General features: G+C 39.5%; 1 protein-coding gene across 1 annotated transcript in view; it reads right to left on the bottom strand.

Moving 5' to 3' along the window:
• lrba (LPS-responsive vesicle trafficking, beach and anchor containing) overlaps positions 1–20745 on the bottom strand; it is a 176218-nt gene that overhangs the window by 141019 nt on the left and 14454 nt on the right. The window contains exons 2-7 of the mRNA XM_085356880.1: positions 7678–7909; positions 6130–6230; positions 4150–4245; positions 2326–2447; positions 1490–1616; positions 683–802 (exon numbers count right to left, since the gene is read on the bottom strand). Of these exons, the coding sequence (XP_085213006.1) occupies positions 683–802; positions 1490–1616; positions 2326–2447; positions 4150–4245; positions 6130–6230; positions 7678–7909 (798 nt within the window). The remainder of the gene's footprint in view (positions 1–682; positions 803–1489; positions 1617–2325; positions 2448–4149; positions 4246–6129; positions 6231–7677; positions 7910–20745) is intronic.

Raw genomic sequence — 20745 nt, 5'->3', positions numbered from 1 at the left:
AGAAATATTAAGAATGATAAGATCACGTCTCCTTCAAGAAGCCAATTTGCTTTCTGCCACAGCTACAGGATTACATTACACTGTGATGGCACAATAATTCCAAACATAATGTAATGTTACAATCTTTTATCTCAGCATGACAGAAAGCAATCCTGTGGACTGTGACAGAGTTCTGAAGTGTGAAGTGAACACGGCCATCATTTAATCATTTTACACTGCATTTTCCATGCTTCACAGATAGAGGGCAAGGAAAGCCCTCTGAAAGCAAGGACTGAATGGATGTGCGTAAAATCAGGCAAGATAGTCGGGGTGTTATTTGTTTGGTTTTGAGTGACAAAACTGATATTTAAACAGAAAACCTGTTAGAGCGCCTATATGTCTAACCCCCACATGCTACAATCAATGCCTACATTTTACCAAAGGGTTCATGTAATAAGTAATAATGATTTGCAAACACAGAAATGGCTTATTTAAGTGAATACTTAAATGCATTTTAGCAAAAAACTAAATAGCACTACATGAAAAGCAAAACATTTCTCCCCAAATCTCACACTCTTCCTTTAATTCTCTGTGAATCTGTGCAGACATTAAATATTACAGGAGCTGTTAGTAGCACCAACTCCTGTCCTGTTTTTGAGAAAAAGAGAAAAAACAAACATACTATTAAACTGTTGCTACTTACGTCACTGGTGTTGACAAACCAGGCAATGTCTCCAAAGGAAGCCAGTTCACCGTTCACAAAGCAGGCGATTTCACTGTTTTTCCAGCGGTTGTAGATATGAACTAGAGTCACCATGTACCACTGCAACGACCAGAACAAGCACACTTTCACACAATGGAAGTGCATCAATCAGACCAACACACGCACACACATGTTATCAGCAAGTCGGTGTCCTCTATCACTGTAATTCAGTCACGTTTCATGACTCACTGCCCTCAGCTATGATCCCACCTTCTGCTTAATGTTTGCTTCTAGTTTTACTTCAGCTTTGCAACCAGTGAAATAATAATAAATAGTTCATTATGTGAGAGAACAAGCATTATAACCATGTAAAAATCAACTAAAATGAGTCCTCTTGGGGTTTGGTGAAGTAAGATGACTCCTTCAAGCTCCAGGGGGAAAAAAACAAAAAACACCAGAAACTTTCAAATTGCTCGCAGACTGCGGTTTCTGAAACTAACAGTTTTCAATGCATGCTTTGTGTGGAAGGAACAGAGCCCTGGATAATCCTTCTCTCCCACTGCCCTCCTTCCTCCATCTTCTAGTTTTGCTTCTCCCCAGAGTCAGGTAAGATGTGGCAGCTCATTTTTAAAGGAAGGGCTAGATTTATCGTGTGTGCAAATGTGTATTTGGGTGTATAGATGTGACTGATTATGTGTGCGCTGACATATGATTTCTGTGATCTATTTACAAGGATTTGCCTTTTCATGTGTTTGAATATTTGGGTACAAAACACTGTATTTAGCTTCGTTTTCGTTCCTTTCGTACCTTCTGCGGTTTGAAGTCATACTTTACACAGTGCTGGAATCCTTTCCCCTTCGATTTTAATGAGGTCACTATCAAACAGCCGCCCACAAAGTGTGCCGAGTAACCCATGCCTTTGCTGGTACGGAAACTGAAACAAAACGAAGGGGAAATACAAACATGTAACTTTACTTTGGAAATGATGCTGCACAGTTTCATACCAACTACTGTACCTTTTAGTGGCAGCGTGAATTACAGTTTTAAAAAAAACATTAAAAAAACATTTTCAAGGGAATTTTTAAAGCATAAAAAAAAACAATCATTTCTGATCCTCACTAAGTCTTCCCATCCTTCTCAGTGTCCCAGAGAGATGGGGCCCCTTCATGTGATTTAGTGAATATCTCTCTTGTTAAAAGGGCACCAGACTGAAGGGGGGAGTTTTTATTAAGGATTCTCTCAAACAGCTCGTTGGCTGCCCGGTTTGCTTACCGTTTTCACAGCGGCTTAAGCAGACCCCTGCTGAATAAATGAGATTTTGGCAGAAATGAATGTTGGTTGAAAATAAAATGTTCAGAGGGTTTGTTTTACTTGTTCCTCAGAGATTAAACAAAGTATGATGACACGGGGAAAAACAACCTTTGAGGCTGGAGGGAGTGGGTTTCAAAATAAATCATCTTGGTGGGAAAATTGACACGCTCACCTTTCGTGCAGTTTTCTTTGTGTCTAAACTATGTCCTAAAGGCGAAGTTGGCACTCCTGCGTTCCATTTGTGCCACGTTCAAACAAAATTAACATTTAAATGGCAAAGAGCAAAGGTTTATGTTCACTCCTTAATGTTTCGAAAATTCTCGTGTACCTACCAGTACAGGTAAGGCTTGTCTTTGTCTACATTGATGTTGTTGAGTGGATCCATGCGGATCCACGTGTGGAATGTAAACCCATTCTGATATGGCCATTTTGCTATGGGGGGCAGAGCTATTGCCTGTTATGGGAAAACAAACAGAAGAAAAAACAAAAAGCATCAGACACTGTGATGTAGGATCCCAACTGTGGAATGAAATGAGCCTTCAAATATTAATTAACACTGTTCAGTAGTGCAGTAGGTCAGTCTGAAACCCCACAAAAACAAAACAAGAGTGAAGAACAGCTGGAAAACATTTACTCTAAATCACATTCCTGTCTTACTGTTTCATTAGCAGAGGTATGTGCACTGTACACAGCACGCTGTAGAAAAGCACAGACACGTAATAGCAGCATTTAGGTGAAAAAGAAAAAAATGAAACCACAGCTCACAAGGCGGCGTGCTGCATCTGTACATGTGTCATCATCTCAGCAGAGGGTTACACACACACAAGCAGGAAACCACACACAAACATGCAGTATGTTAAAGGTGTGAGTAGACTAATGAAGTACCGAGGAACAGATTTAAACACATCTATGTGCATTAGACATAATGAAAGGTTCGTTTAGCTTCATGTTTTAATTTAGCCTGCGTCCATGTATTTAAAAACACTGATTATGACGCATTTAGCTCCAAAGTTTAGTAGCGATTATCAATCGAGGAACAACTGTGACATATTCAAATATGAGAGAGAGAAAAAACTCCCAAGGTGATCGCATTGACGTGCCACAAAATATCTTGTGGCAGGAAGAGGGGGGAAAAAACAGCAATGCAATTTTTCATGTATGTGGTAATGATGCAAAAAGCAATGCTTCTATAAACAATGCTTTTGTAAAGTTTCAGTGTAATAGAAACTAAAGCTGGAGCGTGCCACTCACAGCCAAAGTAGATTATAATAATTAGGCAGATAACTGACTAGATTCAGTTGATTTGGTTTTTCTTTTTCCAAGTCTGTTAATTTTTCTGTAGCTGTCACAATCGACAATCCTGTAATATGCACCAAGGGTGTGTTATGATGTGTCATCTTTAAAATAAAAACCTACTAAAAGATGTTAAGCAGAGACAAATAAGGCACTGTGCAGCCTGCCTTTCCATGATACCAACGGCTAAACGAGGAGGCTTCCACTAAACTAATGTGCAGCCAAGTTACAAACGGTATTTGAATATTTCAAAGCTCACTATGCATGACCTTTGCTTTATTAATGCGTTTCATGCAAACATCAGAAAGCATGGTATTAGCATCAAACTGCATGAGATTATGCTCCAACATTACTACACACTTCACAAGATTTAGCAGGAATGAATTAGCTTTGGAGCCCTGGGAGGGGCCTGATGCTTAATAGCAGATCAGAAAATATATAATATAAAAAATATAAGTAGTATGAAAAATAAAAAGCATGTGTAATGCAGTCAATAAGAGAAAAATTACACACAAGACTAAACAGTTGGCTTAATGGAAAACAGGTGAAAAAGCAAAGTCCTTCATTTCATCCCAACACTGGTGTAAAATATTTCTCAATGGTGGTGGGAAAAAAGGATTTTTCACAAATTTTAGAGTGCACTCATTGTTCCTAAATTCCACTTGAACACTTCTCATGCATTATATTCCTCCTCGGAGGCTTTGCTTGTTTTTTTTCCTCTTGTATCTGTGGTTACCTCAGTTGGGTTCATGATTTCACATCTTTAATCATTAATTTAGTGTTTCATATAAAAGCCACTGATAGTGCACACGGACAAAACTACAAACTGTATTGTGTTTACAGTTGTGGCATTATATACTCACAGCTGCATTTTTTCCTGGAAAGCTGAAGAAGGAGTCGGGACCGCTCCTGTGAGCCATGTACTTTAGCACTGACAAAAGCTTCACTGCGTGACGAGGCTGAGGAGAAAACACAGACACATGGGTGTTACTTAAGGCAGCTGATATACTATCAATGTTCAAACAAGCATACACACACAAATATGCACACACTGGTTTTAAACCTGCTCTTCACACATGCAGGCTCCTTCTGCTTGTTCTAAATCTAACTCAAAAACTGCAAAGACTGACATCCTGACAGATTTCCTCATATTTTCTCAACCCTGTGCACGGCACAGTACGCCTATTTAAAATACAATGAATCGCTAAGAGTATTCACTCACCCATCCAAATCACTGAATTCAGGTGTTACAAACCCAGGAACTCAGCCACAAAGTAGCAGGCCACATAAAATCACTGAGTGGGGTCAGCAGATGCTGAGGTGCAGAAAATGACAACTTTTTGCAGAGTCAATCACTACTGACCTCCAAATTTCATGTGGCCTTCAGATGAGCTCAAGAACAGCCTGCAGAGAGCTTCATGGAATAGGTTTTCACGGGCGAGCAGCTGAATCCAAACCTTACATCATCAAGAGCAATGCAGAGTGCCAGGTGTCGGATGCAGCAGTGTAAAGTAGGGTGCCACTGGACTCTAGAGGAGTGACAAATCACCCTTCTCTGTCTGGCAATCCAATGGATGAATCTGGGTTTGGTGGTTGAAAGGAGAACAGTACTTGTCTGACTATATTGTGCAAAGTGTAAAGTTTGGTGGAGGGGATTATTTTGTGAGGGTGTTCTTCAGGAGTTAGGCTCGGCCCCTTAGTTCCAGTGAAAGGAACTCTTAATGCTTCAGGATACCAAGATATTTTGGACAATTTCATACTCCCAGTTTGGGGATGACCCCTTCTGTACCAAGATGACTACGCACCAGTGCACAAAGCAAGGCCCATAAAGACATGGATGAGCGAGTTTGGTGTGGAAGAACTTGCACAGAGTCCTGATCTCAACCTGATAGAACACCTTTGGGACAAAAAAAAGAGCTGAGACTGCAAGGCTGGTGTTCCTGTCCAAAGTAAGTGTCTGACATCACAAATGCACTTCTAAAAGAACAGTCAGAATTTCCCATAAATCCTCTTAAACCTCATGGAAAACCCTCGGAGAAGAGTTGAAGCTGTTATAGCTGCAAAGGGTGGACCGACATCATATTAAATCCTATGGATTAAGAATGTTGCCTCACTCAAGTTCATATGCGCATGAAACAAGTGAATACTTTTGGCAATATAGTCTGTGTTGTATAAATACAAATATGACTGAGTGTTTTTACAAAAGGAAAAGAAAAGAAAGTCATGTTTTACTAGCACAACACAAGCTCCCATGGTCTATCCGGCTCCAGATATTCATAAAGGGAAAAAATGGAGCAGTAGCAAAAGCTGCTTGACAGGGGGAAGTGTGAGGTGAAATTTACAGGCATAAAATCAACTTGGCCCATTTCCTTCACTTGATTAGTGTCAGTGATCAATGGGTTACTCTTCTTCTCTTCCTCGCTTCATCTGTCATCCTTTCTGTGCTACTGATTCTCCCTGGATGAAGCAACTTATCTTCTGTACATGTATCATAAATCTTAATTTCATTGTGGGTATACCTGTGTGCAGCTGCTCAGACAGGATTTATTGTAGAAAATCTTCCCCAACTGTGTAAATAATAAGTGTGTTGGCTCGCACGGTCACGATGTGAAAAAAAGCAACCTAAATTTGGACTGTGTGTGTACTCTCAAGAAGCAGCTAATATCAATAATCTAGAGGTGCAAAGACCAGTGAACAGGAGTCATCTGGTTTCACATGATCTATATTTTCTGTGTGATGAGGGCATTGCCTGTGGGATGGCAGCAGTTTAGGTGTTGCTAGAACATTGCTCATGCGGGCCCCAGACAACCAAGACAGATCACCGTGGCGAGCCTCTGACTCACCCACTGGCCTCGCTCCCCTTGCAACTTGCTGAAGAAAAGCTTCAGCTCTTTAACTGTGATGCTGTAGCTGGCAAGTACACCCAGCATGTCCACCAGCAGGTCTGCAAGGACACACGTACACAAAGAGGACAGAAAAACACAGGCGTTAAACATGGCAGGTTAAAAAACAGGCTGACAAGATATAATACAACCTTATTTCCAAAACAGTTCAGCAAACGTGTAAAATGTAATAAATAAATAAATAAATAAATAAATAAATAAATGCAGTGATTTCCAAGTCTCACACTCACATGTTATTCTCAATAGGACATAGAAACCTTATCAAGTGTTTGGACTGAGATGTTGAACTAAATCCTATATCAGACAAGAATAAGGGATTCCTCTTCCAAACGTCCTGCAGCTAGTGTCCTCAGTTCCCACACGTTTACAAACTACTGTTAAAAGAAAAGAGGATGCTACACAGTGGTAAACATGACCTTGTTCCAACTTTTTTGAGACATATTGCTGCCATCAAATCCAAAAGTACCTCATTTTTGTCTTAACATGATACATTTTCTGAGTTTAAATAATCGATGTTCTCTTCTAAATAAAATATGGTTTTCTTAGATTTGAGGTTCATTGCATTCCGTTTTACTGTACATTTTACACAGCATCCTAGCTGTTTTGGAAGTATTACAGTAAGAATTACAGTGTAGCGAACGCTTCGAGCAGCTAAATAACTAAAAACGGAGACCTAAAATAGACAGGATGCTCCGGGAGAGTCCCAGCTTCTGTGCAGTCTCTTATTAGCCATTATTAATAATGAGCCTAGTGACAGATAAGACTAGTGTGCATTTTATGGAAGTTAACCGTTTAATATGATTCACTTCTTCCAGCATAAAGATGAACGGCAGTAACATCTGAGAGGATGTTTTCTACATAATATTAAAGTCTTGCTGTTCAATTCTGTACTACATGGTTTCATTTTGGTTTTTAGTAAAGGGGATTGCAGATCTCTTTAACTTAACTAATACTGCATTCACACTAAAGTAAATGTTATTATAATCATTACTTTTAGCTGCCTAGTTACTACTGGGCTATATCACCCTTGCTTGACTGCATACATGCTCCAGGCCAGAGCTGTTCTAGCTGGCAAAGGTTCACTGAACCATACACTGCAGGACTAGTTCATACTAATTTCCAGATGGGCATCAGACAAATTAGACTTAGACTTAAGGAGGCTGTGCAGGACAACTGAATCCTCACTCAGCATAATATGTGAGGATGAAATTATGATATTTTGGACAAAAAACTGTAGTGATCAATTCACATGTGGAGTTGGAATTTATCATTTAGCCAGCTCTCCTTCCTTACAGAGGTCACAGTAAAGGCTTAGCAACAAAACATCTCTTCTCCAGATGGGGAAGATTCATTGTTTTGTTAAGCAAACATCTGCAGCCTTTGCAGCTGAATAGCATGCTGCAACTGCTACACAAGCCAATTGCCTTTAACCTTTAAAAACTCATGGAAAGACAAAGACTTGTTTCAATGAAGGACTGTTTTCAGCACCTGCGATCATGCTGTCAATGGTGGATATACGCTGGAGCACAAGCTGAATGAGCCCCACTTCAGTGCACGCCTGCAGGTTGCGGACACTCTTCTTGAGGATGGCGGTGAAAATGCTCCAGATCTCAGCCTGACAGTTGGGCTCACACTTGTCCAACAGCTCGACCATGCACACAATGCTCTCCGGTTCCTGGATGATGAAGTTCATCTCCAGGTCAAACTGGCCGCCGACCAGCTGGAAGACAGAGAGAAAAACAAGTGAGGGTGGATGAGGAGGAGAGAGTTCCTTCCTTTTCTTTCATAAGCAGACAACAGAAACATTCCTAAGTGTGGGTCCACACTCCTAAACAGATCATTAGTCAGGCATTAGAGATGATGCCAGAGGATTAAAGGTCAACAGAGAATCTCTGTAAGTCTGTGGTGTCTACAGCTAACCTTCTGACACTGCAATTATTCAAGAGCAAAAACTATTGACCTAGTAATAGTTCGTTAATGAACTTCGGTTCTGTAAATGCCAAAATGCTAAGAGCATTGTGGAGTGTGTGTGCATCATAGTGATACTGCATCAATACACACACACACCTGGGATCTGTGTGTGTGTGTGTGTGTGTGTGTGTGTGTGTGTGTGTGTGTGTGTGTGTGTGTGTGTGTGTGTGTGTGTGTGTATACTACGAACAGGAGGCTCACCTCATGCACTACCATCCTGAGCTAATGTTCGGTGGGCTAACTTACTTTAAATCAACTCAACCCAAAAAACTATTCAACACTGTGACACAGTTGGCTTGATATTACTACCTACTAATTCAGAGCAAGCTAAGGGCTCAGTCACATGAGTAAAAATAGGATTTATATATGTAGACAGCAACAGATATGCGATTTTTGATGATTTATTAGAAACAGATTGCATAGGATTGCCAACTTGACCCCATTCAATCGCAGATTAATAACAGAGTACTCTGTATTACGGCAACATTTATGGCAGGTTTTAGTCTCAGTTTTGGCATCACGGATCATCTCATTTTGCAGCACAAAAAACATAAAAACCAACTTGGACAAAAGCTAATTTTAAAGGGTTTAAAAATGTCAGAAATAGTTGTGTTTAACTTTGCAAACTGCAAATTATGTCCTCAGAGTGAAAAGCATGTTTAGAGGTCTTCTATTCCTGTAGGAGGTCCTGAAATACTAACAGCATCCGACAGAGCCTGGCAGACACAAACTCGGGCTGAGATTAATTTCCCGTTCTGATCAAGTTCAAGAGAAACAATAGCATTTGTATAAACCACATCCTGCCATATATGCACAGCTTTCTACACAACATAACACACAACCCCAAGCTCTATTCCTTTCTCCATGAAAGAAACTAATTACAGTATTAGTCAACCTCAGCAGCGATCTCCAGCTAACGCTTATTCAGGCGGTGGTGAGGTAGATTGCTTGTCTTATTGCAAAGAAATAATGTTCTTTGTGTCCAGGGAAAAAATCTACGAGCCATAAATGTCATGATTTGTCACTCCTTAATAGTTGTGATGACATTTTTATTATTGAACCCTGCCTAATAGAAAAAGATAAAGAAAATAACAACACGGATGTCAAATTAATAATGCGAGGAAGGCTGTCATGTTTAGAATCAAGGAGGTGTGACTAGACAAAAACAAAAAGATTGCCGTACCACCATTAGACCAGCTCAGTGTGAAAACAGTGTGATTTGGTGCAGGGATCAGAAACTGTACTATTAAAATGAGAGAGGGGAGATTTACTCTGCAAATGTGTATCTGAGCAGAAGATAGAGGAGGAGGGGTAACACAGCTGCCCCTGCTGCTGCTGCAATATCTTTAAAGACGCAGCTCTCCCATCGTCCTTTTGCCCTCCCCTCACATATAATCCATTTATTCTTTATGTCACCATTAAGCCTGGGAAGATATCCTTTACCTTTTGACAGAATCAGATACACGATGCATTTTTCCTATCATCCCTTTGCACACAGCCTCAGATGAAACATAATGTAAAAAATATGTTTTGGTACTAACATATTGTTCCAAAATTCACAACTACTGCAAATGCAAACAACTTTGTATCTAAACATATGAAATGCCCGCATTTAGCTTTTGTCAAAAAAACACTTGTAACTTTTAACACATAAATAAACTGTAGAAAATAGTTATTTTATCACTATATATCATATTTATATGAATATTATTTTACAAAGAAAACATAAACCAGAACATCAGTGATGGAGTCGCTCATCTGACTCACAATCCATCATCATTTACTGGTTGCTGCACGAAAAAAAAAAAAGACAACCATGGCCTTAAACTTAAGCTCGCTTTGGCTGAAGACTCATTGAGTGATCACACATTTATCCTTTTTTTTTACAAATCAACACCACAAACCAAATTTTGTTATTCAGTTTTAATTAGTTACATTCAAATGTCTCAAAGCCTCGAGATTGTTTTAGCTCACTATGTCCATGGACAGACATAAAATAAAAGTAACAACATATTTTTTACCACATATGGATTATTCACACCTTTCATCAGGCAAACAGCTAAAAGATTAAAAAAAAAAAAAACATCAGTCTGCAAGTATGAATGCAGCACAACTAAACTTTCTATGCATCTGTTCAAATGAATACCAAGCTACCTCTTATTGAAACAAATGGAAGAAAGTGTGGACAAAATGACCAGCATCTCTTCTGTTTCCTTTTTAAAAACCATAAATCGTGCACACCTTTTCTAACTTGGTGGATGCCCATATGTACCATCATGTCATATAAACAACTGATTTATGAGCATCACATTGTAAGCTAGTCATCCATCCATTAGAGTCAACTGACCAACAGATGACAAGAGTGGAAGCACAAGGATGGAGACCACACTGCAGTTGCACACTCTTGAAGCTAACAGGGCTGCTTTTAAATCTGATTTTCCACTTCCTATAATCAGAAAGGTGTCCAAGTCCAAGAAGACTTAAGCAATTACAATAAGTGGTTGTGTGGAAGTGTCCCCATCTCCTCGACAAAGAGGAATCCCCTTGTGGTCCTAATACTAAAATTAAAGTGAAACGATTCTGTAGACAGATAAAAATTACTGGGCTGATGTTGACTACAAAAATGCATTTTTCTGCTTTTGTTTTGTGATAACAAACATCTTGTTTGTCTACCAGGAAATGTTTATGATGCTTACAATATTTAAACTCCCTAAAACATTCAAACCAATGATTTACATTGTTCTTTCTGGGGAACAGGTAAAAAGCTGGCATAGCCTGAACTTCCTTTTTAGTCAGAAGCTACCATAATCGCCAGTGTCTTTTGGAAGCTAGACACCAGATCCCTGGATGGGTAACCTAGCCTGGCTGTACTCCCCTGAGGCCTGCCTGAATTAATCATGGCTGAGCAGCCAAGCAGCCACTGGGCTGTAACACAAAGCACAAACAGGCTGCTCTGGTCTCCATGGAGAACAACACCGGAGGAGAGCTGTTCTAAATGTTACACAGAACCAGTGTTCGTACATCAGATCCAAGAGGATTATGAATTTTAATGAAACTGAAGGCTGACAGCCAAAAAAAAAGGATATCAGGATTAGCAGGAATCAGAATTGTAAAAGTTATAGTTTAAAAGTTAATAGTTTTGTAAATGTTTCATTTCATGTGTTTAATATATTTTCAAACTCTATCAATATTCCTTTGCTATTGTAGAAAAATCATTTTCTATCATAAATGCCACTTTTTTAAAATCCAGAATATCACCTTAAACTAATAAAAATCACCAAAATATTGAGATTAAAAAAGGAAGAAGAGGTGGTCATATAAGACTCTTCCAAAGGGGGGGACCCATCACAACCTCCTACTGACCCTTACTGCAAATAAAGACGATACATACAGTGGGGCAAAAAAGTATTTAGTCAGCCACCGATTGTGCAAGTTCCCCCACTTAAAATGATGACAGAGGTCAGTAATTTGCAGCAGAGGTACAGTTCAACTGTGAGAGACAGAATGTGAAGAAAAAAAAAAATCTATGAATTCACATGGTAGGATTTGTAAAGAATTTATTCGTAAATCAGGGTGGAAAATAAGTATTTGGTCACCTCAAACAAGGAAAATCTCTGGCTCTCACAGACCTGTAACGTCTTCTGTAAGAAGCTTTTCTGTCCCCCACTCGTTACCTGTATGAATGGCACCTGTTTGAACTCATCATCTGTATAAAAGACACCTGTCCACAGCCTCAAACAGTCAGACTCCAAACTCCGCCATGGCCAAGACCAAAGAGCTTTCGAAGGACACCAGGAAAAGTATTGTAGACCTGCACCAGACTGGGAAGAGTGAATCTACAATAGGCAAGCAGCTTGGTGTGAAAAAAATCAACTGTGGGAGCAATCAGCAGAAAATGGAAGACATACAAGACCACTGATAATCTCCCTCGATCTGGGGCTCCACGCAAGATCTCATCCCGTGGGGTCAAAATGATCATGAGAACGGTGAGCAAAGATCCCAGAACCACACGGGGGGACCTGGTGAATGACCTGCAGAGAGCTGGGACCAAAGTAACAAAGGTCACCATCAGTAACACACTACAACGGCAGGGAATCAAATCCCGCAGTGCCAGACGTGTTCCGCTGCTGAAGCCAGTGCATGTCCAGGCCCGTCTGAAGTTTGCCAGAGAGCACATGGATGATACAGCAGAGGATTGGGAGAATGTCATGTGGTCAGATGAAACCAAAGTAGAACTTTTTGGTATAAACTCAACTCGTCGTGTTTGGAGGAAGAAGAATACTGAGTTGCATCCCAAGAACACCATACCTACTGTGAAGCATGGGGGTGGAAACATCATGCTATGGGGCTGTTTTTCTGCCAAGAGGACAGGACGACTGATCCGTGTTAAGGACAGAATGAATGGGGCCATGTATCGTGAGATTTTGAGCCAAAACCTCCTTCCATCAGTGAGAACTTTGAAGATGAAACGAGGCTGGGTCTTCCAACATGACAATGATCCAAAACACACCACCCGGGCAACAAAGGAGTGGCGCCGTAAGAAGCATTTGAAAGTCCTGGAGTGGCCTAGCCAGTCTCCAGACCTCAACCCCATAGAAAATCTGTGGCGGGAGTTGAAAGTCCGTGTTGCTCGGCGACAGCCCCAAAACATCACTGCTCTCGAGAAGATCTGCATGGAGGAATGGGCCAAAATACCAGCTACTGTGTGTGCAAACCTGGTAAAGACCTATAGTAAACGTTTGACCTCTGTTATTGCCAACAAAGGTTGTGTTACAAAGTATTGAGTTGTATTTTTGTTATTGACCAAATACTTATTTTCCACCCTAATTTACGAATAAATTCTTTACAAATCCTACCATGTGGATTCATGGATTTTTTTTTTTCACATTCTGTCTCTCACAGTTGAAGTGTACCTCTGGTGCAAATTACTGACCTGTGTCATCATTTTAGGTGGGGGAACTTGCACAATCGGTGGCTGACTAAATACTTTTTTGCCCCACTGTATGGGTCAGAAAATGCATTACATTTACTGGTTCTTGATTTCGCAATCTTTTCACAATCCCTTTAAATTCAGTTAGCAAGAAATTGAGACTGAGCCTGAGGTCTGAGCTAAACAAAACGAATTTGTGAATCATTACAGGTAGCCATGTGATGCTGACGATGAGAAAAAGCAACAAATGATGACCATTTTGTACCACAGGGGAGGAAATTACCCGGCTAAAAGTAATAGGCACAAACAGTGATGTTGCCAAGTCATAGCTGCAGGGTGACGAGCCCCTCCATTGTGTCTGTGCATGACTATATCCATGCTCATGTTAATCCTTCATTTCTTGTGAAAGTTCAATTAAATTCTATGACTGAAAATGTTTGAATATAAAAAGAGTTGCATGGCTAAGATCAGAGAAAACAGAAAAAAAATTCCCAGACATTTATATGCTCATATCTAGCATCTCTGTAGATTGTCAGAGGGCTTGCATCCAGCTTTGAATTGCTTTGAACGGTCAGAACACGCACGCCCCATCTATCACTTGTTATTATCTGCCAGTTTTGATGCATAAGCTCTTAAGGACAAGCCTAGAGAGAGTGAGACCTGATCGGTATGACATTTGATTGATTCCACTGTGCAGCTAGCAGTCTAAGTACATCCCTAAATCTCATGTGTTGCAATACCTCACTACCAGAAAAAAAACATGTAAATGACTCAAGGCCAAGTTCAATTTGTCCTTTACAAGAGCACTAAATGCCAGATTGTTTTCAATCCATTTTAATGTAAATCAAGTCCAAATAAATAAATAAAATACTCAAATGGGCTGTCAAGAGTAACCATGCTTTCACCACACACACACACACACACACGGCCTACTTTTTCAACAGCTCTCTTAAGTGGATCTATTTTAACAAGCTATCTTGTCAAACCAAATGTAGTTTAGCTTATTCTTCCATGAGAGCCCCCCACTGCATGACCCAAAACAAAGCATCTATCAAAGTGACCCGAAACATGATTTGTGATATGACAACATCTTATAATCCGGCGCTCTTCACTGCTGATAAACACTCACATTTCAAACATATTGATGTGAGATGTTGAAATAGCTCCAGCAGATAAGGAGGTCAACCAAATAATCTGTCCCACTCAAATCCCTCTAGCGCTAGCAGTGATACGGTGGAATGGGCTTCTGATGGAGGAGATGAGGCGAAATAGTGAGCCGAGGTCTTTGAAGGGGCTTGTGATACAAATTTTGGACACAGCAAATTTTAATTAATGTTATCAAGCCCTGTGACCTATAAATCTTCCAGCTTGCTTAAAAAAAAACAAAAAAAACCAAGTCAAAACCAACTGTTGGTAACCACTTCATCACGCAAATCTTGGTCATATTAATTCACCAGCTGTTTGTCAGCTAGAAATAGAAAATGAAGGAATACACAACCCAGCCACTTTATTAGGTACACCGCAGAAGTACTGGATCGGACGCACTTTTAGCTTCATGATAGGTTCAACTAGAGCTGGGCGATAGAACGATAACGATATGTATCGCGATATAACTTTTACTCGATAGAGAAATTAAGCTATCGCGATAGACCTCGCCGCTCTTGTCCTCTTAAAAAAAAAAAAAAAAAAAAAAAGGTCAGCCAATCCAAATTAAGTAGGGCAGAGCTGAACCAATCACAGCCGCAGCGTCACGTCGCGTGACTTGTTACGTACAGCACAAGTGCCAAGCCGCACGTGTGTTTGTTTGGGAAGCAGCCAGCGGGTAATGGAGCCAGCGGGTAATGGAGGAAATGAGTGTGCCGACTAGAAAAATCAACCGAGTGTGACCGAAGAGAAAACAGATGATGGTTCCAATGCCGGAGAGATTGTCGAACGGAAGAGCCATAGAAGTTCCGTAGTGTGAAGGTATTTCGGCTATTTCAAGTCTGACAAAAAACAGAGTAGCGTGCACTGTAAATTGTGCCGAAAACAAGTCTGGAAATACAATAAACTGGTGCATGCGTCACACTGTGCGCCACGTTATTGTTTCAGTGAAATGAATTTCTACAATACTGTTACTGTTAATTCTACTCTCTGCAGTGTTTAAATGCTTACATATACACACAGTTACTGTCCCTCCACACATACGACTCGGTTCTGCTTCTATGCCCCAGCTTTGTTTACTTTTTCCCACCGAGGCTTCTAGACTTCTGATTGGCCAACATTTCTGCACGGTTAGGAATCTAGCGCCACCTGCTGCTTTGGCATGTTCATAGCAGCGTTTTCCTTCATTTCTGCCTTTATGTGTGGACGAGATTATTTTTTAAAACGAAAACGGAAAATCTCCGTTTTCAAAAACACCCGTGTACGTGTGGACGTAGCCTCAGTCTCTGACTGGAAGCGCTAATTCGTCATTCAGCTTTTGTCAGACTAAAGTAACTGTTAAAACTGTTTGAAAAGCTCAGCTATACAACAAGGAGAGATTGAGAATTTCCTTTTAGTTCTCAGTTTATTTGATATTGACAAAAGTTAGTCAGTTTTGTCTGTTCTTCTGTAAAACAAACTAAGATTTATTTTTAGAATTAATATTTTGTTTCTAAGTGGAATTGACAATTTAGTCTGTTTCGTTTGTTCTATTTTGAAACTTAAACGCTTTAGCGGCTGCCTTTTGTGTAGTTTGCAATATTTGCCTTTATTTATCTGAAAAAGTCTCATGTTCCTTAAGTACATCTACCCTGTTGAACTTATTATGGGAAATAAATATTTAAATAAAAACAAGCTGCTGATTATTTCACATTTTACTTGTGAGCAACAGCACATTTAAATCTTACAAATTCTTACAAGTTATTTGGCTTATATCGTGATAGATATCGTTATCGCCTGAAATGAAAAAAACATATCGTGATATGAAAAAATCTCATATCGCCCAGCTCTAGGTTCAACAAGGTGCTTTTGCTCCATACTGACATGATGCCATCACACAACTGCTGTAGATTTGTGAGTTAGACATCCATAGTGTCAATCTCTTGTTCCACCATATCCCAAAGGTGTTCTATTGAATACAGGTCTGCAGACTGTGGAGTACAGTGAACTTGCTTTCATGTTCAATTAAGCAGTTGAATATGAGCTGAGCTTTGTGACATGGTGTATTATCCTGGTGGAAGCAGCCATCAGAAGATGAGTACCCTGGGGATGAATAGATGAACAGCAACAATACTCAAGTAGGCTGTGGTGTTTAAACAATTGGTAACAGTTGGTAATAAGGGCCTAAAGTTGCCAAGAAAACATCCACCACACCGTTATACCACCACCACCAGCCTAAACCATTGACACAAGGCAGGATGATCTAGTTATTGATACCATTAATACAAAACTCTGAGCCTACAATTTGAAATCAAGACTCATCAGAGCAGGCAATGCTTTCCCTCCCAATCTTCTATTGTCCAATTATGGCGAGACCATGCAAACCGTAGCCTCAGTTATCAGCTGACAGAAGTGACACCTGGTTTGACCATTCTCCTCTGACACAACATGCCCAACAATTTTAAATCAAGAGAACTGCTGTCACTGAATATTTTTCTCTAGACAACTTGTTGTCTTACAACTTAGAAGGTTATCTGAGTAAATCCCATCAGTACCACCGGCACAAACAACCATGCCCTAATCAAAGTCATTCTGATGCTTGCTTTAAACTTCAGCAGCTCATCTTGACTGTGTCTACATGGCTAAATCAAACTAATAAAGTGGCCTGTGAGTGTATCTTGAAAGCAAAACCAGAGTTTGATGACAGCTGACAAAGTCACTGAATATTATCATTTGGCATTTCACATTATTGATAAGACCCAGCAAAAATCAGTTTTCTATAAAATCAAACTTTGCTGCTCAACATTCATGATCCAAGTGTCAGACATCAGACCCTCCCACCCCCACAATCCTGAGTTGGATAAATGGTTAAGAAAATTGATGTATGGATGGATGTTTACATTTATCTCCACTCATAATTATACTACAGCACATCCAAGTAAAAATGCACTGAATTGTACTAGTTTCACCATGCTGTAATAAGGCTTGTTATTACAGCTTCAGTATTGGAAAAGCTATTCACATACCACCCAATCAATATTCTGCCTTGTGCATGAGCCTGCCACTTTGCATTTTCTAAAACAGAAGTGGAGAGCAAAGTGGTGAAAATTATGCATGCAATGACCATGAAAACGGCGGTCCAATGATCACAGTGCAACATAACCTTTTAAAGTGGCTCACTCCATTCATCTTGTATGACAATTTGTTTTTCAAAATGTAATACATTGTTTTCCCGAGCCACAATGCTACCTTCAATACCATATGAGACGAACATGATGAGAGGCAGAGTGGAGAGGGAGGAGGGAGATATTTTAATAGCTGGATTTCTAAGAATATCTTCAGAAGTGCAGTCTGCCAAGCTTTTGTTTTTAACAACGGCTGGCATTCATTTTTACACTACAATAGGAGTGATGATGTCTTGGCTTTAGTTTGATTAACACATGATTTCTTTTGTTGCATCATTTATTTATCTAAGAACAGATTTACACAACATGCAGATGGAGTATAACGCACATGAACCTGCAGAGTTTTTGGATTATTTCATGCAATCACACAGCATTTATTTTTACTAAAACTATGTGCACACTGTGAAGGAATAAATGAAGCAGAAACCAAGACAAGAAAAGGGAACCCAAGCCTTAATTAGGACCATTACATCTGATTTAATAGACTGCAGATGAAATGTTGCTTTTACATATTTTACCTGCCGAGATTGTAAGGTGTGTGAAAGGTGGGTCCACAAAAAGCAAATCAACATTCCTGTATGAAACACTTTGTGCCATCGTCCTTTAAAAGATGCCACAAAAGATCTGATAAACTGCCATCAATTCTCATCAAAATATACTACCTGCCTCGAAATAGCCTACATGGAGGGGCGTGACTATGATCTGTAGTAGCTCTTTTCCACATTTGCATAGAAAGATAAATATAAGCACTTCAGTGATACTGTGAGAAGCTGGATTTTGACCTTTTCTCCTATTAAGCAAATACTCGTACACATCACATGAGTTGGTGAGCTATTCAAGTCCCCTGTTTAATGCTTGCACTATCTGGCAATCGAGTTCGAGTTGCAGGGTGGCTGCTATTGTCAACAAAAGGAAAAGGCTTGTCAGGAAATAGTCCTCATTAGTAATCAGACTTCTTGGTTTGGAGCAATCTCTTAGTTTTCATGGACAGCTCTGACCAACTAAACTCCTTTTGCTTCAGGAATAGATGTTCAACATCACAACAATAAAATCCTGCTTTGTACATCACATTTTAGGGGGAAAAATCCTTACATGGCTTCTGTTTGGAGCGGGTTATTGAGCTAATTCTGGGGGATAGGTGTTCTCTGCTACTGTGATGTGACTTCCATAAAAGCAGACATGGAAAGAATGATTCGATCAAACAAAGAAAGTCAAAGTGTAGCAGCTTTGCTTGTGGTTTTAGTTTGAATAGCAGCCGTACAATAAGTTAAAAATAGCAGCTACAGGGCTGAAGAAGGAAAGAGATAAACATTAGTCATTACAGAGGAATTCCAGCCCGTTTTGATACATGGGGTGAAATCAAAATTTAAACACAAAGAAGCCTCCATTAATACATCTCTTTAACGGAAAAGGTGGGCTGTAAAGGTTTCCTTATAAACAAAATACTGATTTTTTCCTCATTCACTGAGGTACCAAAAGGTACCACACTTCAGACTAAAAACATAACTGTACTTTATTGTGCTTGAATAACAAAGCACACTTTTCCAATCACAGGTTTTTTGGTTTTTTTAAAACACCTTCAAATCTGTTTTTTTATGAACGTCCCATCAAAATAAAATTATATTTTCCAGCACTTTTGTACACAGATTGGGGAGCTTTGGAAACTTTAGATTTTTGAGTACCTTTGTAAGTGGCAAATTGAAGGTTAACATAACATGTCAATTTAAGCCTAAGAGCTCATAGTCATAGTAGTACAGTTACTGTATTGCAGCCACAGGCATATATTACCACCGAAGCAGCTTTTTTATTTAGATTTTATTTATTGCAAGCTCCTGAATGTGACACCAACCTGCTAACCTAAGAAATTTGTACTCTGGTACAAAGTTATAATGACAGCAGCTCTAGTATTGTGCATTTTGCTTTGTTATGTGAAAGAATATTAATGCAGCTTGATCCCAAATGCAAAGAATGGGCTATATGATCCATATCATTTGTTTGACCTTTTAAAAAAAAAAAAAAAAAAAAAAAAAACAGATGTAAACAGATCCAGAATTCAAATTCTGTTCAAAAAGTTACTGGAAGGTTTTATCACCGTTTGAAATCTGGGAAATCCCACATGGGGAGGCAGGAAACCGTCTGCACCCTCCAGCATATCCCAACAAAGTTGCTCTACTCTAACGGACTTCCTGTAGTTTCCTCTGCATATCATAAAATTCTAGTCAACAAAGACCATGCATGAAGGCCACAGAAAATGGCACGATGCACATTTACCTGCAAGTAAATCATTACCCAAGTGTGATTTAGTATTTCCATCCTGATGTAGAAGCACTCTTTTAGTATAGGAACTCAACAACTGTTTTGAAAGCCGTACGTTGTATTTGTATATGTGGTATTATGATTGAGTAGTAGTAAAGTAAACGTGAATTGTGGGGATAAACATTCAAAATCCTAAGTGCCAGCATGGCCTTTAAAAGCAAGAGAGCTACATTTGTGTCAAGTCAACTCAAATTTATTTATTTTGAAGCACATTTAAAAAACAAAAACAAAAAAAAGATTAAAATTACATTAAAAAAGTAGAACAACAGATGAAAAAAAATGTCTATCCATGTTTAATGTATAGACATTTGCCTCTGGGAATCCAAAGCTAACTGCTGAACCTTGATGACTTGAGTGCAGCTCAATAAAACAAAGTGATGTAAGATGTCAAACTGATAACCCCAGTGCGGTACCAGCATGAATACCCTCGACCTTTTAACATTTATTTCAGTGGTTTGAGAGCAGGTGCTGCCTTTCCGATCGTCCTATAGACCTTTGATGGCATCGCTCGACGTCTCAGCAGTCATCGTTTATGGGTTACTGCATCATTCTTCTGACATCTCAGAGAAAACTGTTTGATTTGGATTAAAGGCAGGGTGACTAACTTCATATTCATTGCTGCCCTCTTCCTTTTCCAGCAATAAAGTGAGAAAAAAAAGCAAAAGCAAAATTATTTACTCTTTAATTCTGGCAGAACTACTGGGAGAGTCCTCCCTCAGCCTTTCACCTAAATAAGTCGTTCAATAGAAGCTATGTGCACTCCACCTTTTCTAACAGTTTATAATACTACTCCCTGCCTACAGAGCCTAGAACATAAAGAAAACTAATCAAAAATCTAGACTTTATTTTCCAACATAGAACATGCAGTGATCAAAAGCTTCATAAAGGTTTTATATCCATCTAGAAAAAGAGAAACAAAATGCTGCGATGCCCCAAAATCCAGATCTCAACCAGCCTGAAATGCTGAACCTTAAAAGAGCTGTGCATCAACAAATGCCCACAAACCTCAATGAACTGAAGAAACACTGTAAG

The sequence above is a fragment of the Diplotaxodon limnothrissa genome, linkage group LG6, assembly GCF_057381915.1.
Source record: "Diplotaxodon limnothrissa isolate DT_005_m linkage group LG6, D_limnothrissa_male_GT1.1, whole genome shotgun sequence".
NCBI classification, from domain to species: domain Eukaryota; kingdom Metazoa; phylum Chordata; class Actinopteri; order Cichliformes; family Cichlidae; genus Diplotaxodon; species Diplotaxodon limnothrissa.
Note: the sequence above shows the minus strand (reverse complement) of the source record. Positions and strands in the feature narration are given on the sequence as shown.